This window comes from Trichoplusia ni, chromosome 2 (genome assembly GCF_003590095.1).
Source record: "Trichoplusia ni isolate ovarian cell line Hi5 chromosome 2, tn1, whole genome shotgun sequence".
Lineage (NCBI taxonomy): Eukaryota > Metazoa > Arthropoda > Insecta > Lepidoptera > Noctuidae > Trichoplusia > Trichoplusia ni.
Window position 1 is genome coordinate 18,681,719 of NC_039479.1, and position 17,594 is coordinate 18,699,312.

At 37.7% G+C, this 17,594-nt stretch overlaps 3 protein-coding genes across 4 annotated transcripts; 2 read left to right on the forward strand and 1 right to left on the reverse strand.

Moving 5' to 3' along the window:
* The first annotated feature begins 6 nt into the window (after nt 1-6).
* Nucleotides 7-8,319, forward strand: LOC113508541 (POC1 centriolar protein homolog A-like). The gene is made up of 7 exons (XM_026891646.1): nt 7-248; nt 330-548; nt 776-1,101; nt 6,411-6,495; nt 6,689-6,808; nt 7,041-7,175; nt 7,501-8,319. Exons 1-7 carry the CDS (start codon nt 114-116, stop codon nt 8,230-8,232), a joined length of 1,752 nt encoding a protein of 583 aa, XP_026747447.1. The 5' UTR covers nt 7-113; the 3' UTR covers nt 8,233-8,319.
* A 109-nt stretch (nt 8,320-8,428) lies between these two features.
* On the reverse strand, nt 8,429-9,008 carry LOC113508540 (copper transport protein ATOX1). Its single transcript, XM_026891645.1, has 2 exons — nt 8,857-9,008; nt 8,429-8,778 (listed from the first exon to the last, which is right to left on the reverse strand). The coding sequence occupies exons 1-2, from the start codon at nt 8,863-8,865 to the stop codon at nt 8,569-8,571; spliced, it is 219 nt and encodes a 72-aa protein (XP_026747446.1). The 5' UTR covers nt 8,866-9,008; the 3' UTR covers nt 8,429-8,568.
* A 543-nt stretch (nt 9,009-9,551) lies between these two features.
* LOC113508535 (tudor domain-containing protein 3-like) lies at nt 9,552-17,041 on the forward strand. 2 transcript variants are annotated; one of them, XM_026891637.1, is made up of 7 exons: nt 9,552-9,702; nt 9,785-9,869; nt 9,963-10,353; nt 11,089-11,270; nt 11,572-12,903; nt 13,174-13,288; nt 13,738-17,041. In XM_026891637.1, the coding sequence occupies exons 1-7, from the start codon at nt 9,668-9,670 to the stop codon at nt 13,746-13,748; spliced, it is 2,151 nt and encodes a 716-aa protein (XP_026747438.1). In that variant the 5' UTR covers nt 9,552-9,667; the 3' UTR covers nt 13,749-17,041. The 2 variants fall into 2 exon arrangements, with proteins under 2 accessions (XP_026747438.1, XP_026747437.1); XM_026891636.1 differs by having other exon boundaries at nt 13,851-17,041.
* Nucleotides 17,042-17,594: the final 553 nt, after the last annotated feature.

Below are 17,594 nucleotides of genomic sequence, written 5' to 3' on the forward strand. Positions count from 1 at the left end.
GTATGTTTCAAGTTTTGTTTGTATACGTCACACATGACAGCAGCAGTTTAATTTGAATTCTGTTTGTGTGGAAACAATAATTCATTACTTATTGCATCTTCTAAATATCTGCTATGGAAACCAAATTTACCTATCTTGAACCTTCACTAGAAAAGCAACTAAAGGGCCACAGAAATGCAATTACAGCGCTTTATTTCAATCCTAATGAACAACAAATAGCGAGCAGTTCGTTAGATAACAGTGTTTTGGTAATTATTCAAATGCAAACTCTACTTTTCATAGTCTTTTGAAATAAATATCTTTCTTAATATATTCTTGTTCGTCACTAGCTATGGGATCTTCGCGGTACGATGAGAAGCTACAGGTTTCAAGGTCACGACGAGGCGGTTATGGACGTTACTTTTTCACCTTCGGGCAAGTTCATGGCCTCGGCGTCTCGGGACAAAACTGTCAGGCTGTGGGTGCCTACAGTTACCGGCAGTACTGGCATGTTTAAGGCTCATTCACAAACTGTACGCTCAGTACAGTTCAGCCCAGATGGTACTAAGGTACAGGATTTAAAAATTATATTTAATATTGTTCTGAATTCAAATCGTGAGAATAAGTTAATTCTATCAGATTAATGAATAAGTCGAATTTTCCATATGTTACATCAATAGGTATAATATTTTTTTGGCTCAATCAACTTTCTCAAAACTCATGACTCAATATCATTTTTTTTTCTTTTTTGCATATGTAAGGACTATCATTTAAAATCTAAATAAACTTTTTGCAGATTATAACTGCATCTGATGACAAAATAGTAAAACTTTGGTCAACAGACAAACACAAATTCATTTCTTCATTTGTTGGCCACACTAATTGGGTGAGGTGTGCCCGTATGTCTGGAGACAGTTCAATTATAGCGTCCTGTTCTGATGATAAGTCTACAAAGTTATGGAATCCAGAGATTGGGGAGTGTATACACACATATAAGGACCAGAAAGGCCATGGTTTGTGCTTGGCATGGCATCCCTCTGGTTGTTATATAGCTGTGGGTACTTCACATGGAAATGTTAAACTGTATGATGTGAGGACACACAACCTAGTACAATATTACAGGTATATATGTTTTTATTACTACAGTACTAGAATGAAACATGAAATGAACTATTTATTTTTTTGCTGTGCCTCAATATAATTTACAATGCCAGATTTTTTTGTTACCAATCAACCAAGACTGAGCTTGAAAAAGAAATTAAGAAATCTGTTCTTAAATTATTATTAATTTGACTTGACCGTTATTCGAAGCTTATTTAATTGAGATAGGCACTACGTTTCCCGCCTTCACATTTCTATATATATCTATCTCTTTCTACTACGTCACTTCCACTTGGCAGTGGTAGGGAGGTTCGCAAAGCGAGCCGCGCTATTTTGAATTCATTGGCGTCTCTTTTCCCGCCGCGATCGGTCGTGTCGTATGACACTTAACATAATATTTTACTACCTACATTTTAAAATTAAAAAAGTTCGAGTGAAAATATTCGTAACGGTTTGACGTCGTAACGTTTAAAAGTGAACAAAGTTTATTCTTTCGATTTGAATTATGGAAAAAATGGATAATAAAACCGATGGAGTGGCTAGTGCTGCTGTTCCAGGGCCTTCATCGCCGCAGAAGCGGCGACCTCGGTCGAATAGTTCTAGTAGCTCAAGTTCTAATAGTTCGAGTTCCGGTAGCAGCTCCTCATCTAGCGGAGACAACCCGAAGCGAAGTCGCCGCAACAAGAAAAAGGCTGGCAAACGCAAGCGACGTTCCGAACGTAAGGTTCGGAAATTGGCTAAAGAAGTACGTGACCTTCGACGTCAGATGGCTAACCAGGATAGTGGTCAACGCGTGAGTACTAATTTGGATTATGATGCCATCTCACTTATGTCCGGTATTAGCGAAAATCGTTACGAACAAATGCTTGATGTTCAACCTAGTATTTTCAGTGCATGTGGTGATCAAGAATTTACTTTATCTCTTGAAACTAAGTTGAAGGAGCCTTCAATGCCAAAGACTCCAGATAATTATTTAAAGTTGTTATGTGATTTGCAACATTTAGATAAAAGTGACTGGAATGAAATTCGGTACTCTGACACACAAAAATTATACAATCACTCGCCGGGTTACACAGACATTGAAATGAACGAGGAAGTTAAAGCATTCGAGTCTCCTCGCCACCTCGTGTATGCTGATAAGACGTTTGGAGCTTTGACAATGTGTGTGCTCAAACAAAGGGAATGTCTACAAGGCACCCTTCAAGAACTGTTACAGTGGGCGAGAAATAGTGACTCGCTAAATTATGACACTCTTTTTCAAAAAGTTAATGAGCTTTTTTCCTCAGGGGATTTTATTAGGTGTTCCTCAGACTTATTACAGATTATTTGTGGACATCGTGCTGAGATCATCCAAATGCGACGAGACTGTGTCACCAAACAAGCAAAAGACCCCTTGACGAAGGCCAGCTTAAAGAAAATTCCTCCAACGTGCACCAACCTGTTTAACGCAGAAAAGTTTACTGCTGCTGTAGAAAAATCTGGCGGAGTAAGAAAATGCTTTTGGCCGTTGCAAAAAGGTAATACGTCTTCCACCTCGCAGGTGGATGCAAATAAGCGTTGTGGCCCCTCGCAGGGGCAAAAGCTTTATAATAAATCCTCGCAAGGATTTGCCCACATGCCTCAGGCTTGTCAAAACAGTACCGCACATTCGCAATGTGTCGGCAATAACCCACCTTCGCAAGGTGTTTGCAGTCGCGGTAATCCACCTCCGCAAGGTGATTGGAATGCTCATAGTCATGCTGGTCAATTTAATTCGGTCGCACCGAATAATCGCAATAGCTTTCGAGGCCGACCAAATGCTCGGCAAAATAACCAGACCAGGTACGGACGAAGACGCGCATCATCGCCTCCACAGCGAAGTAACGACAACAAACGACGTAAATATTGACTCGTTCAGAGCTGGCCGACTCCTACAGTTTCGAGACCAATGGGAACAAATGAATGCACCAAATTATATTCTAAAAATAATAACTGCGTACCGCATACCCTTTTGTCAGAAGCCACCACTTGTTCACCCGAGCGTGGTCGGAAAAAACCTGAATATTCCAGAATCTGCCGAAATGACATCTATCATGGACAAAATGATAGACCAGGGAATTCTGGAGCGAGTGGCTGTTTCCCCAAGCTTTCTTTCACCGATGTTTCTTGTCCCCAAAGGCGACGGCTCGAGTCGACCAATATTCAATTTGAAAGCGCTCAATGCATACATCAAAACAGATCGGTTCAAACTGATAAATGCGTATCGTATCCCGGATTTTCTACAACCGCAGGACTGGCTATGCAAAATCGACCTTTCTCAGGCATATTTTCATGTTCCTGTGGCTCGCAGCCACAGAAGATTTCTGCGTCTAATTTATCGCAACGAATTACTGGAAATGACCTGTTTACCTTTTGGTCTGAGCACAGCGCCCAAGACCTTTGCTGCGCTAACAAATTGGATAGCCCAAACACTCAGGCAACGAGGTGTGAGGATAATTGTGTTTCTCGACGATTTCTTGATCGCTCACCAAGACGAGAACCAGCTTCGGAATCATGTCAAAACCTTGCTCGAAACTCTGGAGACATTAGGTTGGCTGATCAATTACAAAAAGTCGGTCATCACACCGTCGAAAAGCCTAGTCTTTCTAGGAATCCATTGGGATCCATGGGCGAATCGCAAGCGCCTTCCCGACGACAAAATTCCTGGCCTTGTGGCGAGAATCGATCATTTGCTGTGGAAGGAGCGCACAACTCTCAAGGAGCTCCAAAGCCTCGTCGGTCTCCTCAATTTTGCCTGCTTCACAGTTCCGAAAGGAAGACTCAATTTTCGAGAGCTTCAGAGCCTTTTGAACAAAATATTGAAGTCGGATCACAGGAGATTACATTCCTTACCTCGCCCAGCCATAGAAAACCTGATATGGTGGCGCCGAAATTGTCAACACCCGTCGGCCCTACACATGCCACCTCCTCTGCATTTTCTCACATCAGATGCATCGGATATCGCTTGGGGAGCTCGCCTGGACAATCTCTCACTCTCGGGTCTCTGGTCAGAAGCCGAGAAAGATCTTCATTGCAACCAAAAGGAAATGATAGCAATCCTAAGAGTTTTGGAAGATCATTGTCAGCTCCTGAGACACAAGACGGTTTTAATTCAGAGCGACAACAGGTCGGTAGTTGCATACCTACGTCACGAGGGCGGTACCAGATCAGCTCCTCTCCTGGACTTAACCTACAAGGTTTTCCAGATCACAGAGCAACATCAAATTCACATGAACGTTTTTTACATACCGGGTATATACAACGGCCACGCAGATCATCTATCGAGATTGCGGATGACTCCCGAGTGGCATCTGTCTGCAAAATGCACGAACAAAATATTCTCGAAATGGGGAGTGCCACTAATCGACCTATTTGCATCCAACCGGGCTCATGTAGTGTCGAATTACGTGTCTTTAGACCAGAACGACGACCAAGCCCTGTTTTGCGATGCGTTTTCCCAAATGTGGAATTACAATCTTGCGTGGGTGTTTCCTCCACCCTTTCTGATTCCCAAGGTTTTAGGTTATCTCAATCAAGCACAGGGAACGTACTTAGTCGTAGTTCCACGGTGGGAGAGGGTTTTTTGGCGACCCGACATCAAATCGCGTGCCCTAGCAGCCCCATTCACAATACATCACCTAGACGAAGTGCTGATCGACAAGACAACAGGGCTACCACCACCGAATGTACACGAAATGACTCTCGAAGTGTGGAAATGTGGGGGTGGTCTGGGATGCTAAAGTCCTGGAATAGTAGTCAATTAGAACTCCTTGAGAAGTCATGGCGTCCCTCAACACGTAAAGTTTATGGCGTTGCTTGGAAAAGATGGCTAGCTTGGTGTGAAACGCACCAGGTCAACCCCTCATCTCCAATAGCAAGCGATTTGGCTAGATATTTATCTGACCTCCATTTAGTTAATAAATTGTCGTACAGTTCCATCCTGTTACACAAATCTGTGGTGTCAAACCTTTGCAACCCAGATTCATCCGGTCAATTAAGTTCAAATACCCTTGTAAAACATGTCCTGAAGTCCATAGCATTACAAAAATTGATCCCCCGCGTCAAGCCCCCGGTGTGGAACATAGACGACCTAGCTAGTTTCCTAGAGAGTAAGCGCGTAGATGAAAATAATAGTTTTCAAGTGCAGAGACATACAGCTGCTCTCCTGCTTCTATGTTCCGGGAGAAGAATACACGATTTAACTTTGCTTAGAGTTGATTCTAATAATTATTGTAGCCAAGATAATGTTTTAGTTTTTTGGCCGGTGTTTGGATCGAAGACTGATTCAGTAGATAACAGACAATCTGGTTGGAGATTATTTTCTAATAAGGCTAATAAAAACTTAGACCCTGTCCACTGGGCTAAGTGTACGATCTCGCTCCTTGAAAATCGTAGAAATGCTGCAAATTGTAATAATTTGTTTATTAACATTAGAGGTAAACCTAAACCTGCATCGAAAACTCTAATTGCGGGCTGGATCAAGTCCCAATTAGTAGAAGCCGGCATTAAGGCAACGCCTGGGAGTGTTAGGTCAGCTGTTGCCTCAAAAAATTGGGTCGATAATTACCCCCTCGAGGAAATTCTTGCTAGGGGTAACTGGCGATCGCAAAATACCTTTAGCAAATATTATAAACGCGAGGTTAAGCCCTCTGGTAACCGTGTATCTGTGACAGCATTGTTTAATCCAGTTGATTAGAAATTATGTAATTACATTCCTGATTTCATACACTTGAAATAGCCTTTTGTTTGATCGTGAAATATATATATCTTGATTATGTACTTATGCCTTCTTTATTTTAAAGCCTACATCATCATATTAGATTGCAAAACAACCACATCTTAGTACCTAACCCTGCATATCACATTGGCGTCCTCATCACTTCCACCAGGCGATAACAAACACGTCTCAATTAAATAAGCTTCGAATAACGGTCAAGTCAAATTAATAGAAGCGTTTTACCTACCAATAAAACGCATATTAATTTACTTACCTTATTCGAAGCTTATGAACAAGTTCTGCCTGGTAATTGGACTCAATGAATTCAAAATAGCGCGGCTCGCTTTGCGAACCTCCCTACCACTGCCAAGTGGAAGTGACGTAGTAGAAAGAGATAGATATATATAGAAATGTGAAGGCGGGAAACGTAGTGCCTATCTCAATTAAATAAGCTTCGAATAAGGTAAGTAAATTAATATGCGTTTTATTGGTAGGTAAAACGCTTCTATTATATCTGACAACATTTCCTAAGATATTATGTGTAAAATATATAAAATATATATTATTTATTAAATTATTTCTTTATTATTTTCAGTATTCACAATGATGCAGTAACTCATGTAGCATTCCATCCCAGTGGCAGCTATATCCTTACATCAAGTAAGGATGGAAAAATGAAGGTACTTCAATTGGTCAATTTTAATTATATTAAGATTAATTTAAATATGAGAGATACAAAATTAAAAATTGTAAAAGCTCTTTTTTTTTAATCCTCTCTTTATCTTTGTCTGCTCTCTTCATTGTCTCTTCCCTTAATCATAATTAATTTATCTTTTTTACTGTTTATTTAATTTATCCTTTATCTTTTTACAGATATTAGATTTATTAGAGGGTCATCCAATCTTTACATTGAGTGGGCACTCTGGTGGGGTCAATGCTGTCAATTTCTCTGCCACTGGTGATACATTTGCTTCTGCTGGGGAAGATAGACTGGTAAATATTTACATTTTAATAAGCTTTTAAGTAAAAAAAAATAATAGTAAAGTGTCTCAAAATGATTTCTCAAAATCTTTTGTAAATATATTATGATGAAAAAAACCATATGAACTAATAAAAAGCAAAAAAATATGTTTAGTCAATCTTATGTAAATATCTGGTAGTAACACTGTATGTGTGAATATTAATTAATTATTTGCACAAATTAATCTATACCACTTCTTTTCAGGTTTTCATATGGAAAACAAACTTTACAGAGTTGTCAAGTGACACAAAAGAAAATATTGCTCAAAATACGCCGACATTACATAATTCAATGTCTCAAACCTCGAAACTAACATTGTCATCGAAAGGCAGAAATCAGGTTGTTCATAAAAGATAGTACTAATTGTAGTACAGTAGTTTTTAGTCAATAGATAGTTGTAAGTAAATTGTACATTAATATGTAAATTATTTCATATGGTTCAAGGAAATATATTATTTTCTAAATTCGTAACAAATTCTAAACTCATTAATCTCCCTATCCAGGACGATTCATTGACAAGTCTTTCCGACAAGTACACGGTAGCCTTCCAAAAAATCGAATTCCAAGAAAACTGCAGTTATAAATATGCATTAAAACGTTCATCTTCTTACTAAGTTAACACAATGAATCTAAGTATTAATAGTTTTAATCATTTATGAACTAGGGCATAAAGGCTTGGTATCAATGCTATCACACTACTAAGATCCCTGTGATTACCTTTGTACACTTGGATGATGTTTCTAATGATGATATATCTGGAATGACTTGTTGTTCTGAAGAGCCAAATGCAAACAGTACAATGATTGAACCAAGATTGTGCAGTCAGACAGACCCTTGCCTTAGATCTTCACAATCAACAGATGATCACTCCATTAGAAGGGATGTGCCTCGACCAAGTAGTTTACCAAGGACTGTAAGAATCCCACCAACACCTATTTCAGACTGCTCTAAGGAAACAAGCTCTTTTCATAGTGTTGGGCACATGTGTCACATTCCTCGGATCCCCCCTAGCCCCACCACATACACTTTGCCTTCACTAAACAAATCTTTTGGAACAACATGTGCTCAGGAGGAAGACATGTTTGGTATGATTAAACTCAAAGACAATGATGTTTGTTATACTAGTGGTACAATAGAATGGGTGGGTAGAAAGAGAAGCTATCCTGCAAACAGTGGCTTCAAAATAATAAATGACCAATTTACTGATTTACATTGTAAGAAAGCAAAGAAATTTGATGAAACTTATAGACAACTGCAGAAAACTAAGGACTGTGATTGCACTGATGTACTGCCAACGGTTAATGCTATTGTTGACCATCTGCATGCACTTCATGAGGCTGTGGACCTTGTTGACTTAAGACTTAATACACTAGAAGATGTTATGAGCAAGAAGTAATTATTTATTTTAACTGTGTGTTAACAAATGAAAGGAGGTGTCAAGTATTATTAATAAACATATTTTTATAAAAATGTTTTATTAAAATACTGTAGTTATATTTATTCTATACACAATAATATCAATTTAGTACAAATAAACATGATACATTTATAAAATATAATATGGATTGATGAAAAAAAAACTTCGAAATATGTCAGTTTTTGGCTCATGCAGTCTCCTAGCCCTTAAAATTGTAACATAATACATAGATAGCTACATTTTCGAATTATGCAAATCTTACTCCATAGGTTTCTTTATAAGACTATGATAGTTATGTTTACAGTGTACACTTCACTATTGTGTTCCCACATATGTCGTTTTCTTGCCTGTTTTCTTAATAACATCCAACAACTGGTCAGCATTAAGTGTAGAAGTGACTGACACCTTTTGTTCTGGCAAACTTATAGATACATTGTCAACGCCCTGCCCCTTTAGCCTGTTGAGAACTCTCTCAACGGCACCCGAGCAACCTTCGCACGTCATTTCTACGTTGAAAATGTGTGTCTGGGAAAATATGCCGCAAATTAACAACAATATTTATCAATATGTTTTGACTCGTAAAAGTATAAGCAAAATACTTACTGAGGACATGGTTAGGTACCGTTCGGTTCAATGTACGTGTAAATATGATAATGATAACAAAGGAGAAATTCTTAGTTGAAGATATTACGACTGATTGTAGACGAAGGCTTATCAGTAACTAAGCAGGCAGGTATCATATTGTGACGTTGTCAAAAATTATACAAGAATCTATATAGGTGTTATGTCGTGAAAGGGTTAGGATATTTCACATAAAATTGTAATCTATTCTAATGGACTATGATTCAATATCACTTGACATCTACATCATATAATTACGTTGGCGTTCGCTTCCTTTTGGAAGTTTCATTTTGATATGACAGTGACAAGGCGTTTAGTAACTCCTGGGCATAGCATACAGACTTGTTTTTATGGAAAACGCAATTATCGATTTTTGTATAAATTGAAAGCCACTTTCAAGGTGTTCTTTAAACTTTTTCTCAGTGTAATTTAAAGGAGGAAGCTCCTCAATTACTTAAAAACAGAATAAAGGTGAAAAACATGAGTGCAGCACTTCCAGTGTTATAAATTGCAACGTCCAGTGTTAAAATACTTGACTAGTAATCTAAATTTCAATTTATTTAAACTGAAGACATTTTAAACAGGTTTAATAACCAAATATGGATTTTGACCCCCTAAAATAATACGGTTATGATGCTTGCATAGGTTGTAATTATTGGTCCGATTCCGATGGATTGAATATAATCTGTTGTATACTTTACCGTGGCTGTCACCGATGGTGGTGCCGTATGTCTCCGAGTTTTATTTTTAATTATTTTCTTGAAGTCATGTTAATTTAACCACTAATGAAAACATGTCACTCAGAGAGAATTTAAGAGATCTAGGCTGGTAAATATCTTTTAATCGTAATTGTACTTTTTGTGGTTGTTGATGGAGTGCAGCACAGTTGAACCATATATCTATTTTTCAGGCATCTAAGTGAAGAAGGTTTAGATATTGTTAGTGAAAACGGTCAAATACAGGATGTAAATATTCTAACGAAGAAAGCATTAGACGTAAGTGGTAAATGCAGTTGCATTTGAGTGTTGTCAAGGTCTGCTGCTCAATTGGTTCTGGGTGTAGTAATTTAAAATATTATTGTTTTCCAGTATGATTTAAGAGATGTAGGCGATGCCGCGCTTCCTGAAGACTTTACTAAGGACCCAACGAAATTGGAGAAGCCAGTAATACTTCAAATTCAGAAAATTAGGAATGTGTCAGCACCAAAGGCAAATGAGGAGTCGACATCAGCGCCTCGAATGCTAAAGCTGACTCTACATGATGGGAAGACGACATGCACTGGCCTAGAAACAAGTCCTATACCCAGTTTAAGTATTAATACACCTCCGGGAACTAAGCTGCTGCTGCAAAATGAGGGCCTTGAGGTGTGTCACGGAGTGGTGTGGCTGGTTCCTAATGTGATAACTGTGTTGGGTGGCAGAGTGTCGCATATGATAGAGAAATGGGAACTGAACAGGAGTTTAGCTAAGCATACTAGAGGTGAGTTTAAGTGTTGTAGCATTTTATAAACAAACGAGATAGGTCATGAATAACATTTGTAGTTAAACCTGTTCTTGTTTAGTTGTAACAGGTATTAATAATTATTCATAGGTAAGATTTAAATACTAACCTTTTCTTAAGTTGATTTATGTGACTTTTTATTGTGCTAAGAGCGGTTTCCAACAAGAAACATGCATTCTGTAGTGACCATAATCCATTTGTTTAGGTACATAAAAAGATAACAATGTTGGTGGGACTTTTTAAAGTTTTATACAATCACATTAGATAAACTAACAACAGATATATTTTAGTGTTACATGGGCTATGGTAATCTTTGCTTTTAGTTTTATATTGTTTTCTTAACCTGAGATTTTACATGAAAAGGCACACAGTGATTGTTAACCTTTTTTAAGTACCATAACAAGTAAAGTATGACATTGTATTATGAAATACTAATATCTCTCACTATTCTTAAAGTTTTCTCTTAGTAATTCTTGTAAACAAAACCAATTGGTCTGTTCTCAACTTGTGAGACAAGCAGTACATATTCATTGTAATATACTACCAGTTTGTACAGAATTTAGACATTCAATTTAGTAATTTAGCATGTTGGCACCTGTAGAGTGTACACCTTCTTGTAGGAGTAGCATATTTTGAAGAAACATTTACCAAAATACGATGTTTTGGCCTTTACTAGTAATACATTCAATATTTATTCCAACCTCGTATTTCTAGGTGGTATTGGAGCTGATGGTGGCCCACCACCATGGATCCCATTTGGACAGAGACTGGAGGCTCTCATGCTGGACAAGCAGTTCAAGAGCTTGCAAGAAGCAGCCAAGCAGGATAATGCAGAGTTTGAAGCGCAAAGGAAAGGGGCGATAGCAGAGGCACAGAGACTGTCCGGTGTAAAAAAAGTAATAATGCTTTAATACATTTGAATACAATATGAATTTGTAGACTCCAATTTTCATGTATTTTATGTAGGATGAAATAATGAAATACTAATTCAATAACATTACTGTATTTCCTTATTGATTCTATTTCAATGTGAATTTAAATGTTATAATTATAATGCACACTTTTTTCAGCTTCCACTGAAGACATACTTAGTGCTCAAGATTTGCCAAAAAATAAAAATATTTTGTTATGAAGTTGTAGATAAAAATAGCAAAAAGGTACTCATATTGCAATGATTTGTTTTCTTCTTATTTCTAGGTATTTGGTGGGGGCACGAAACCTCTTTTAGATGCAAATGTACAGAAGATAGTGGATGCAGGGTTTTCAGAAGAACAGGCTGAAAATGCTCTTAAGTATACAAAGAATAATGTTGATAGGGCTCTTAAAATACTACAAAAGAGAGATAATTCAGAAAATAGAAATAAAGAGAAACAACAAAAAGATCCAGAGCCGCCTAAACGTAAGGGACGGAATAAAGAAGTCAATGATGACGACATTCCAGTCAAACCATCAGGAAAAGTGTCCTTATTTGACTTCTTAGAAGATAAGCTGCCTAATGTACCCGATAAAGATAAAAATAATCGCCAGAACAGTACCTCACAAGAGGATAGGAATGATAGGAATAATTCTAATTTTAGGGACAGAAATAGTGCCAAAAGCAACCCTCGTAACCAAGGATCTAGATACGAAGGTCCTAATAGGCAGAGATTCGATGGCAGAGGACATTATTCTCATGACCACCCACACAGAGACGATAGGAAGTACCAGACACAGAGTGAAAAACCGCCCAGGTTCCAGAGGAAATTAGAGGAGAAAAACAAGCAGCAGCAACAATACCAGAACCAGCACCAGTTTCAGCAGAACAGCATGAACAACATGAACATGCACTACAACAACAATAATTCATATCACACGCTACCGCCGCCACCGCAGAGCCACTACAACGATAAGAACACCAGAAGCGACAGGAACTTTAATGAAAGTAAAGGGAACCAACATCAAAATTACCGAAACTCTTCAAATACCATGGAAAGTTTAGTAGAAGCAACAGCGAACTTGAACTTATTAGCGAACCAGCGAGCGGTTGAAGAGCTCCAACAGCCTCGCAATTACCCGACGCTGGATCAAGTCTATGCTAAACAAGCGGCCTTTGTCGCCGCCCAGAATGTTCAGGATGTTGCGCAGTCGTTCCGGAGAGGTAGTGACATTCAGAAGTATCAGGATCAGTCGTACCAGCGCCGGCAGCAGCCAAACGGTTACGTGGAATCTCGTCAGAACCCTATCTATCCTAACGTGGCTAACGTGGCCAATGTAGCCAATGTAGCCAATGTCGCTAATGTAGCAAGTTACATGGGTACTGCTGCCGTAGCGGCGGCGGCGGCGAGCAGCTACGCGAGCCGTCAGTACGCGGGCTACGGTGGGCGGCCGCAGGACTTCGCGGGAGTGCGCGGGGCTCCGTTCCTGACGAACTCGCTGCTGGGCTTCCAGAATGCCGCCGTCAACGAGCAGGCCCGGGCTATGCTTGGCGTCGCTGATATCAATTGGAAGGTCGGAGATCGTTGCCTCGCCCTTTATTGGGAAGACAATAATGTAAGTCCTCTTTCGATATTTTTCGATCTGTTTTCTCCTATCAAAAAATTCTATTACGAGTCGGTACAAATTCATCTTTTATGCTTACGGTTCAAAAAAGTTGAGTCTATGTTATAACCATTAATAATTACCAGCCAATAATTTTATTGTCATATACTGCATACATGTCTTTCCATATATTTATTTATTCACCATCATGATTTATTTAATTTACCTTTTCTGTATATTCATTGCAACGATTTTATATGACAATATTGGTTGATCTTCCAGTTCTACGAGGCGGAGATCACCGGCATATCAGCCAACACAGTTGTAGTCAAGTTCTGTGCGTACGGCAACCACGAAGAGATTCTCAAGACCAACTGCCTACCATTCCCCAACCAAGGTAGGTTTGAAAACACAGTTTGATACTTTAATTAACCTTTTCATTCATGTGCCGTTTTTCTTCATGTCATTCTATGATTCTAGGAGAATTTAGTACATCGAAATGTTAAAGCTAGTTACATTTTAGCCCTTAGAATAAAATAAGTAGAAAAAGAATCGTCTTTTCCTAAATGCTGATCATAGCATAGGGTGCTTTGGGGCTGTTGATCAAACGATCGTTATTTTATAATCATTTGTTATTTTTCTATTATTATGTACTATATTCCGATATTCGCAAAGCTAAAGGATTAGGTAAGTGGAATAACTTTTTAAACTTATTATAATGCGTTTTAGACGTAGTAAGCTTAAAACACAGTGGCTCGAATACATGCCATGATACCGTATGAAAAAAAATATTGCTTAAAAATTTAAAAAAAAACCGAGCCCATTGTAATAAAATTTTGGTCTCAGTTAAAGGTTAGTCCCGCTGCAGTCTAAGTAAGTCCATTCGTGATAGCGAGACTATCATGGCCCTCGCCGTGTTTGGTGAGTATCCGGTGAGTATGCAGTATGGCGGCTTGCAGGGTCGCTGGGCGAGGCGTACCTGTCGCGCGGCGTGTTCCGGCCCTAGTGGCGGGCGCGGGGCTCGCCACCGCCCCCACTGCGCCGCACGCCCGGCGCACGTCATCATGTTATACTGTGTTATATGTTGCTCAGGATCTACGATTTCAAGCGGCTATGTTACACAGAATCGCGATTCAAATATCTTAAATGTAAAATCGGAAGTATTATTTCATTTTTCGAAAGATCAGCCATTTGTAAGAAGAAGAAACTCTGTTTTAGACTGTGTTTCTTATCGCGAAAAATATCAAAGGTTTTATTTTATTCGCCTTTCTGATGTAACATATAGTTTTGAGATATATCGTGCACCATACTGTAAGAATTGGACTCTGAAGTTTGAAACTGTGAGCATTTGCGACTTTTTGTTACGCGCTGTAAATTACTTGTAAAAATATCTGCACTGCGTCCTAATAGGAGTCGCGTTTGCAACGAATTCGGTCGTGTAACACTATACATATGTAATATACGAAGTCTACGTTTCCAAAAGAACTGGTTTCCTTCTGGTATTCTAAAGCTTAAATCACGTTTATTAGTACCGATTTTATTCACATTGTTGTTTTTGCTTTTATAAATAACTAACACGCATAATTAATTTTCTTATTTTAAAACGGTAATAGGCGTAAAGAAACAAATAATTTCACGTAATTTATTTCGCAATGCACGCAACACTTGTTTGACACGCGATACACGTAACTATAATAAACAATTAGTCAGAATAAGAATCGATATTAATAACTGCGATTTAAGCTTGCTTCGCTCACTCGAGTTCCCAGAGACGGTGAAATGTTCAAGGGACTTTCCACCACTATTTGACGTAAGACTTGTAGTAAATGTGAATGTGGGATGGCGCTCCTCACCTTGTTTGTAGAGCACTGTCTCTCTTGTTTTACTGCATCAGTACTTTAAGAGATGGTGGAACCCTTAGCGCCATCTATCTAGTTCAGGGTGAGTGAATGAAGTTGATCGTTCCAATCGAAGCAATGAAAGAATATTCCAGGAGTAAAAGCTCACAGTCATTGTTTTAAAATACCTCTAAAATGTAGTATAAGTACGTGTTAAATGTTCATGTTCATAATAAATTTCGTATCACACGCGGAAGATTGTGAGTCTTCAACTTTCTTCACTTATTGTAAAAAGGGATGAAGGGCCCAGGCGACGCTGCGTAGCTTCTGATTGAATACTTGTAATATTAGTGTACAAAGGATTTGAATATCGTAATAATTATGGAATTAACGCATTTATTTGTTGTTTTTTCTTGAGGTCAATTTTTTGTGCAATAACTAGAAGTTAAATATGATACAACGTGGAATGTCAAAGGCGAGCTTATTAAAAAAAAAAACAGTATTTTTTTGGAATAACTCTTATAAAACAAATTTGATGGTAAAAATATTTATGTCCGAAATTATAAATAGTCGTTCTTATAAAGCCAGATGACGTCATTCCACTTGTGCCCACACAGATCTGATTACGAATCCTTCATAGCTATGATTGAAGCTCATGACCTTTGCCTGTACTATGAAGCACTAGACTGTTGCAAGTGTGGAAGTAAGATGGAGCGCTATATTAGCATGTTTTTCGTTATTACGACATCAACTGTCATAAAAGCTCATAGAAGGCTTATTGAAGTGCAAAGCAAAATTAATGGCAAATAAGTATTATGTGTAACAACGAACCTTTTTTGTTACAAAATATGTATGTATGTGGTCAGTATATTTTGGAAAATGTCGCAGCTATGTTCTAAATTATATTATTTATTGCCTACCTACAAAGCATTTTTCTGTTTGTTTAAGGATATTTGGACCTAAGAAAACCTTAGTGTATCTGGAATTTTTAATACATAGAGAACATCTAGCATTTTTATAATAGACAAGTTTTTATATCTATTTGTATGTTGGAATAAAAATGCCCAATTTTTCTGCTTGTTTATCAGGTCCAGATCCATAAGAGTCCAGTTTTCGTTGGTCCAAATAGTCTGTACAATATATAATTTATCTTTGTCAATTAATTTATAAGGGAAGCTACGCAGGTCGTTTTGTGTATCTAGGTCTAATTAAAACGATTTAAATGTTTAATATATAGGTAATATAAAGATGAAAGATGTAACTCTCATGCGTTAGCGTTAATTTATTGTCAGTCCGTATGTAACCAACAGCAGTAGCGGTTGCTTGTATAAGTGTATTTTGTTGTATTTTTAGCGCAAAATATTATGTAATATATTATTATTTCAGTTAAAGTATTGTTTCAATTATATTTGTGTTTTTTTTTATCCGTGTCTAAATAGTTATAAATAATTGTACCTACGAAATCACCTACCGTTTACTGCTTCATATTTATATTAAGTTAACAACAATTGAGAATGTATCTATAGTTTTTTTTTGTATTCATATTGATTTGTATGCAATCACTAATATTTTCACTTGCTACTTATTTTGTTACAGAATTTTCTAACTCATTAGTATTAGTTTGTGGGAGACTGTAGCAGGTGGGAATGTATTGTGAGATCAAATAGGTCAGCTGTGTGGCCCTGGGAGGTCAGACGTGTTCAGTATCGACGTCTATTCGATATCATGTTATATTCCACGAGTTTAAGCACTGGTTTGTTGTACATTTAAAGTTTCGCTTGAAAGTTTCCGCGCGATCGAATCTAATCATGTGAAAAGCATTGCCTTAGGTTTCGTTTAGTTTCAAAGATTTGTGTAAGACGGGTATTTTTTGGTCATATATAGTTTTTAATTGTAGATAATGATCATCCACTAAATACTCACCGAGGAATTAATTACAGCGATTTGATGGCTCTCACAGATCATCACTAGGTAATAGTTATTTAGCGGGTGCAGCCTAACACTTCGCGAACGGCCTTTTGTTCCTATCTTTTAACTTTAATAGATAAGTAGGATGTAAATCTATATTACATGATTATATTTGATCGCGCGGTATCTATTTCTCTTGAGTTTTTAATATAAAACTATTTACTATCTGATTTTAATGTCGGTATATGATTTCATGTAAACCAAAGCTCAATTACATCTAGTTGGTAGTAGACGCAGTGTGCTCATATTGATGTAAAACAGCGTTGATTACATTTGTACCACTTTTTCTGTTGAGTTGAGGTGAACGTTTATTAACAAAAAGCTAATAAATGAAACTGTGACACTATTTTGTTTTATTTGAATATGCATTCGTTATGTACTATGGTCGGTGAAATAAGGAGTATGAAGCAAATTCATATTCATGCAGCGTCTTTTTTATGGGTAAATTTGCAATCAAGGATTAAATTTAAAATATGAAGTAACTCTTACTTATAATAGATTTGTGATGCATTTACAAATTATTTTAGATTTAGACATCTTGCATAAGTTACTAATAATTTTACCGTCTGTTCCTACCTGTTCGGTTCCCGTATTCTTGGACCAAAGGAAAGAAATCGTACGCCAACTAATGATTCCTTTGACCCAAGTTTTTTTAGTTTCACCTTTTTAGACACTGTTGTGGGAGAGTACAGGTTAGAGAAACTAACTACAATATATCCAATTAGTTTCGTTATGCATGTGCCTCCTAATATCTGCACATTTAAATAATACTTCACTGAGCACAAATATTACAGTAATAGTGCTAATAAAGAAAGTGAAAGTGTGAAGCGGCGAGCCTCGAAACCATTGTAAAGATAACAACGGTTATTTGTAGAAATAGTGTCATCTATTGTAGGC

Coding starts and splice junctions, on each gene's coding strand:
- LOC113508541 (XM_026891646.1), top strand. CDS start 114: ATGGAAACCAAATTTACCTATCTTGAACCTTCACTAGAAAAGCAACTA. Junction 6,496..6,688: donor GTAAGGATGGAAAAATGAAG/GTACTTCAATTG, acceptor ATCTTTTTACAG/ATATTAGATTTATTAGAGGG. Junction 7,176..7,500: donor CATCGAAAGGCAGAAATCAG/GTTGTTCATAAA, acceptor TTTATGAACTAG/GGCATAAAGGCTTGGTATCA.
- LOC113508535 (XM_026891636.1), top strand. CDS start 9,668: ATGTCACTCAGAGAGAATTTAAGAGATCTAGGCTG. Junction 9,703..9,784: donor AATTTAAGAGATCTAGGCTG/GTAAATATCTTT, acceptor TCTATTTTTCAG/GCATCTAAGTGAAGAAGGTT. Junction 9,870..9,962: donor TAACGAAGAAAGCATTAGAC/GTAAGTGGTAAA, acceptor ATTGTTTTCCAG/TATGATTTAAGAGATGTAGG.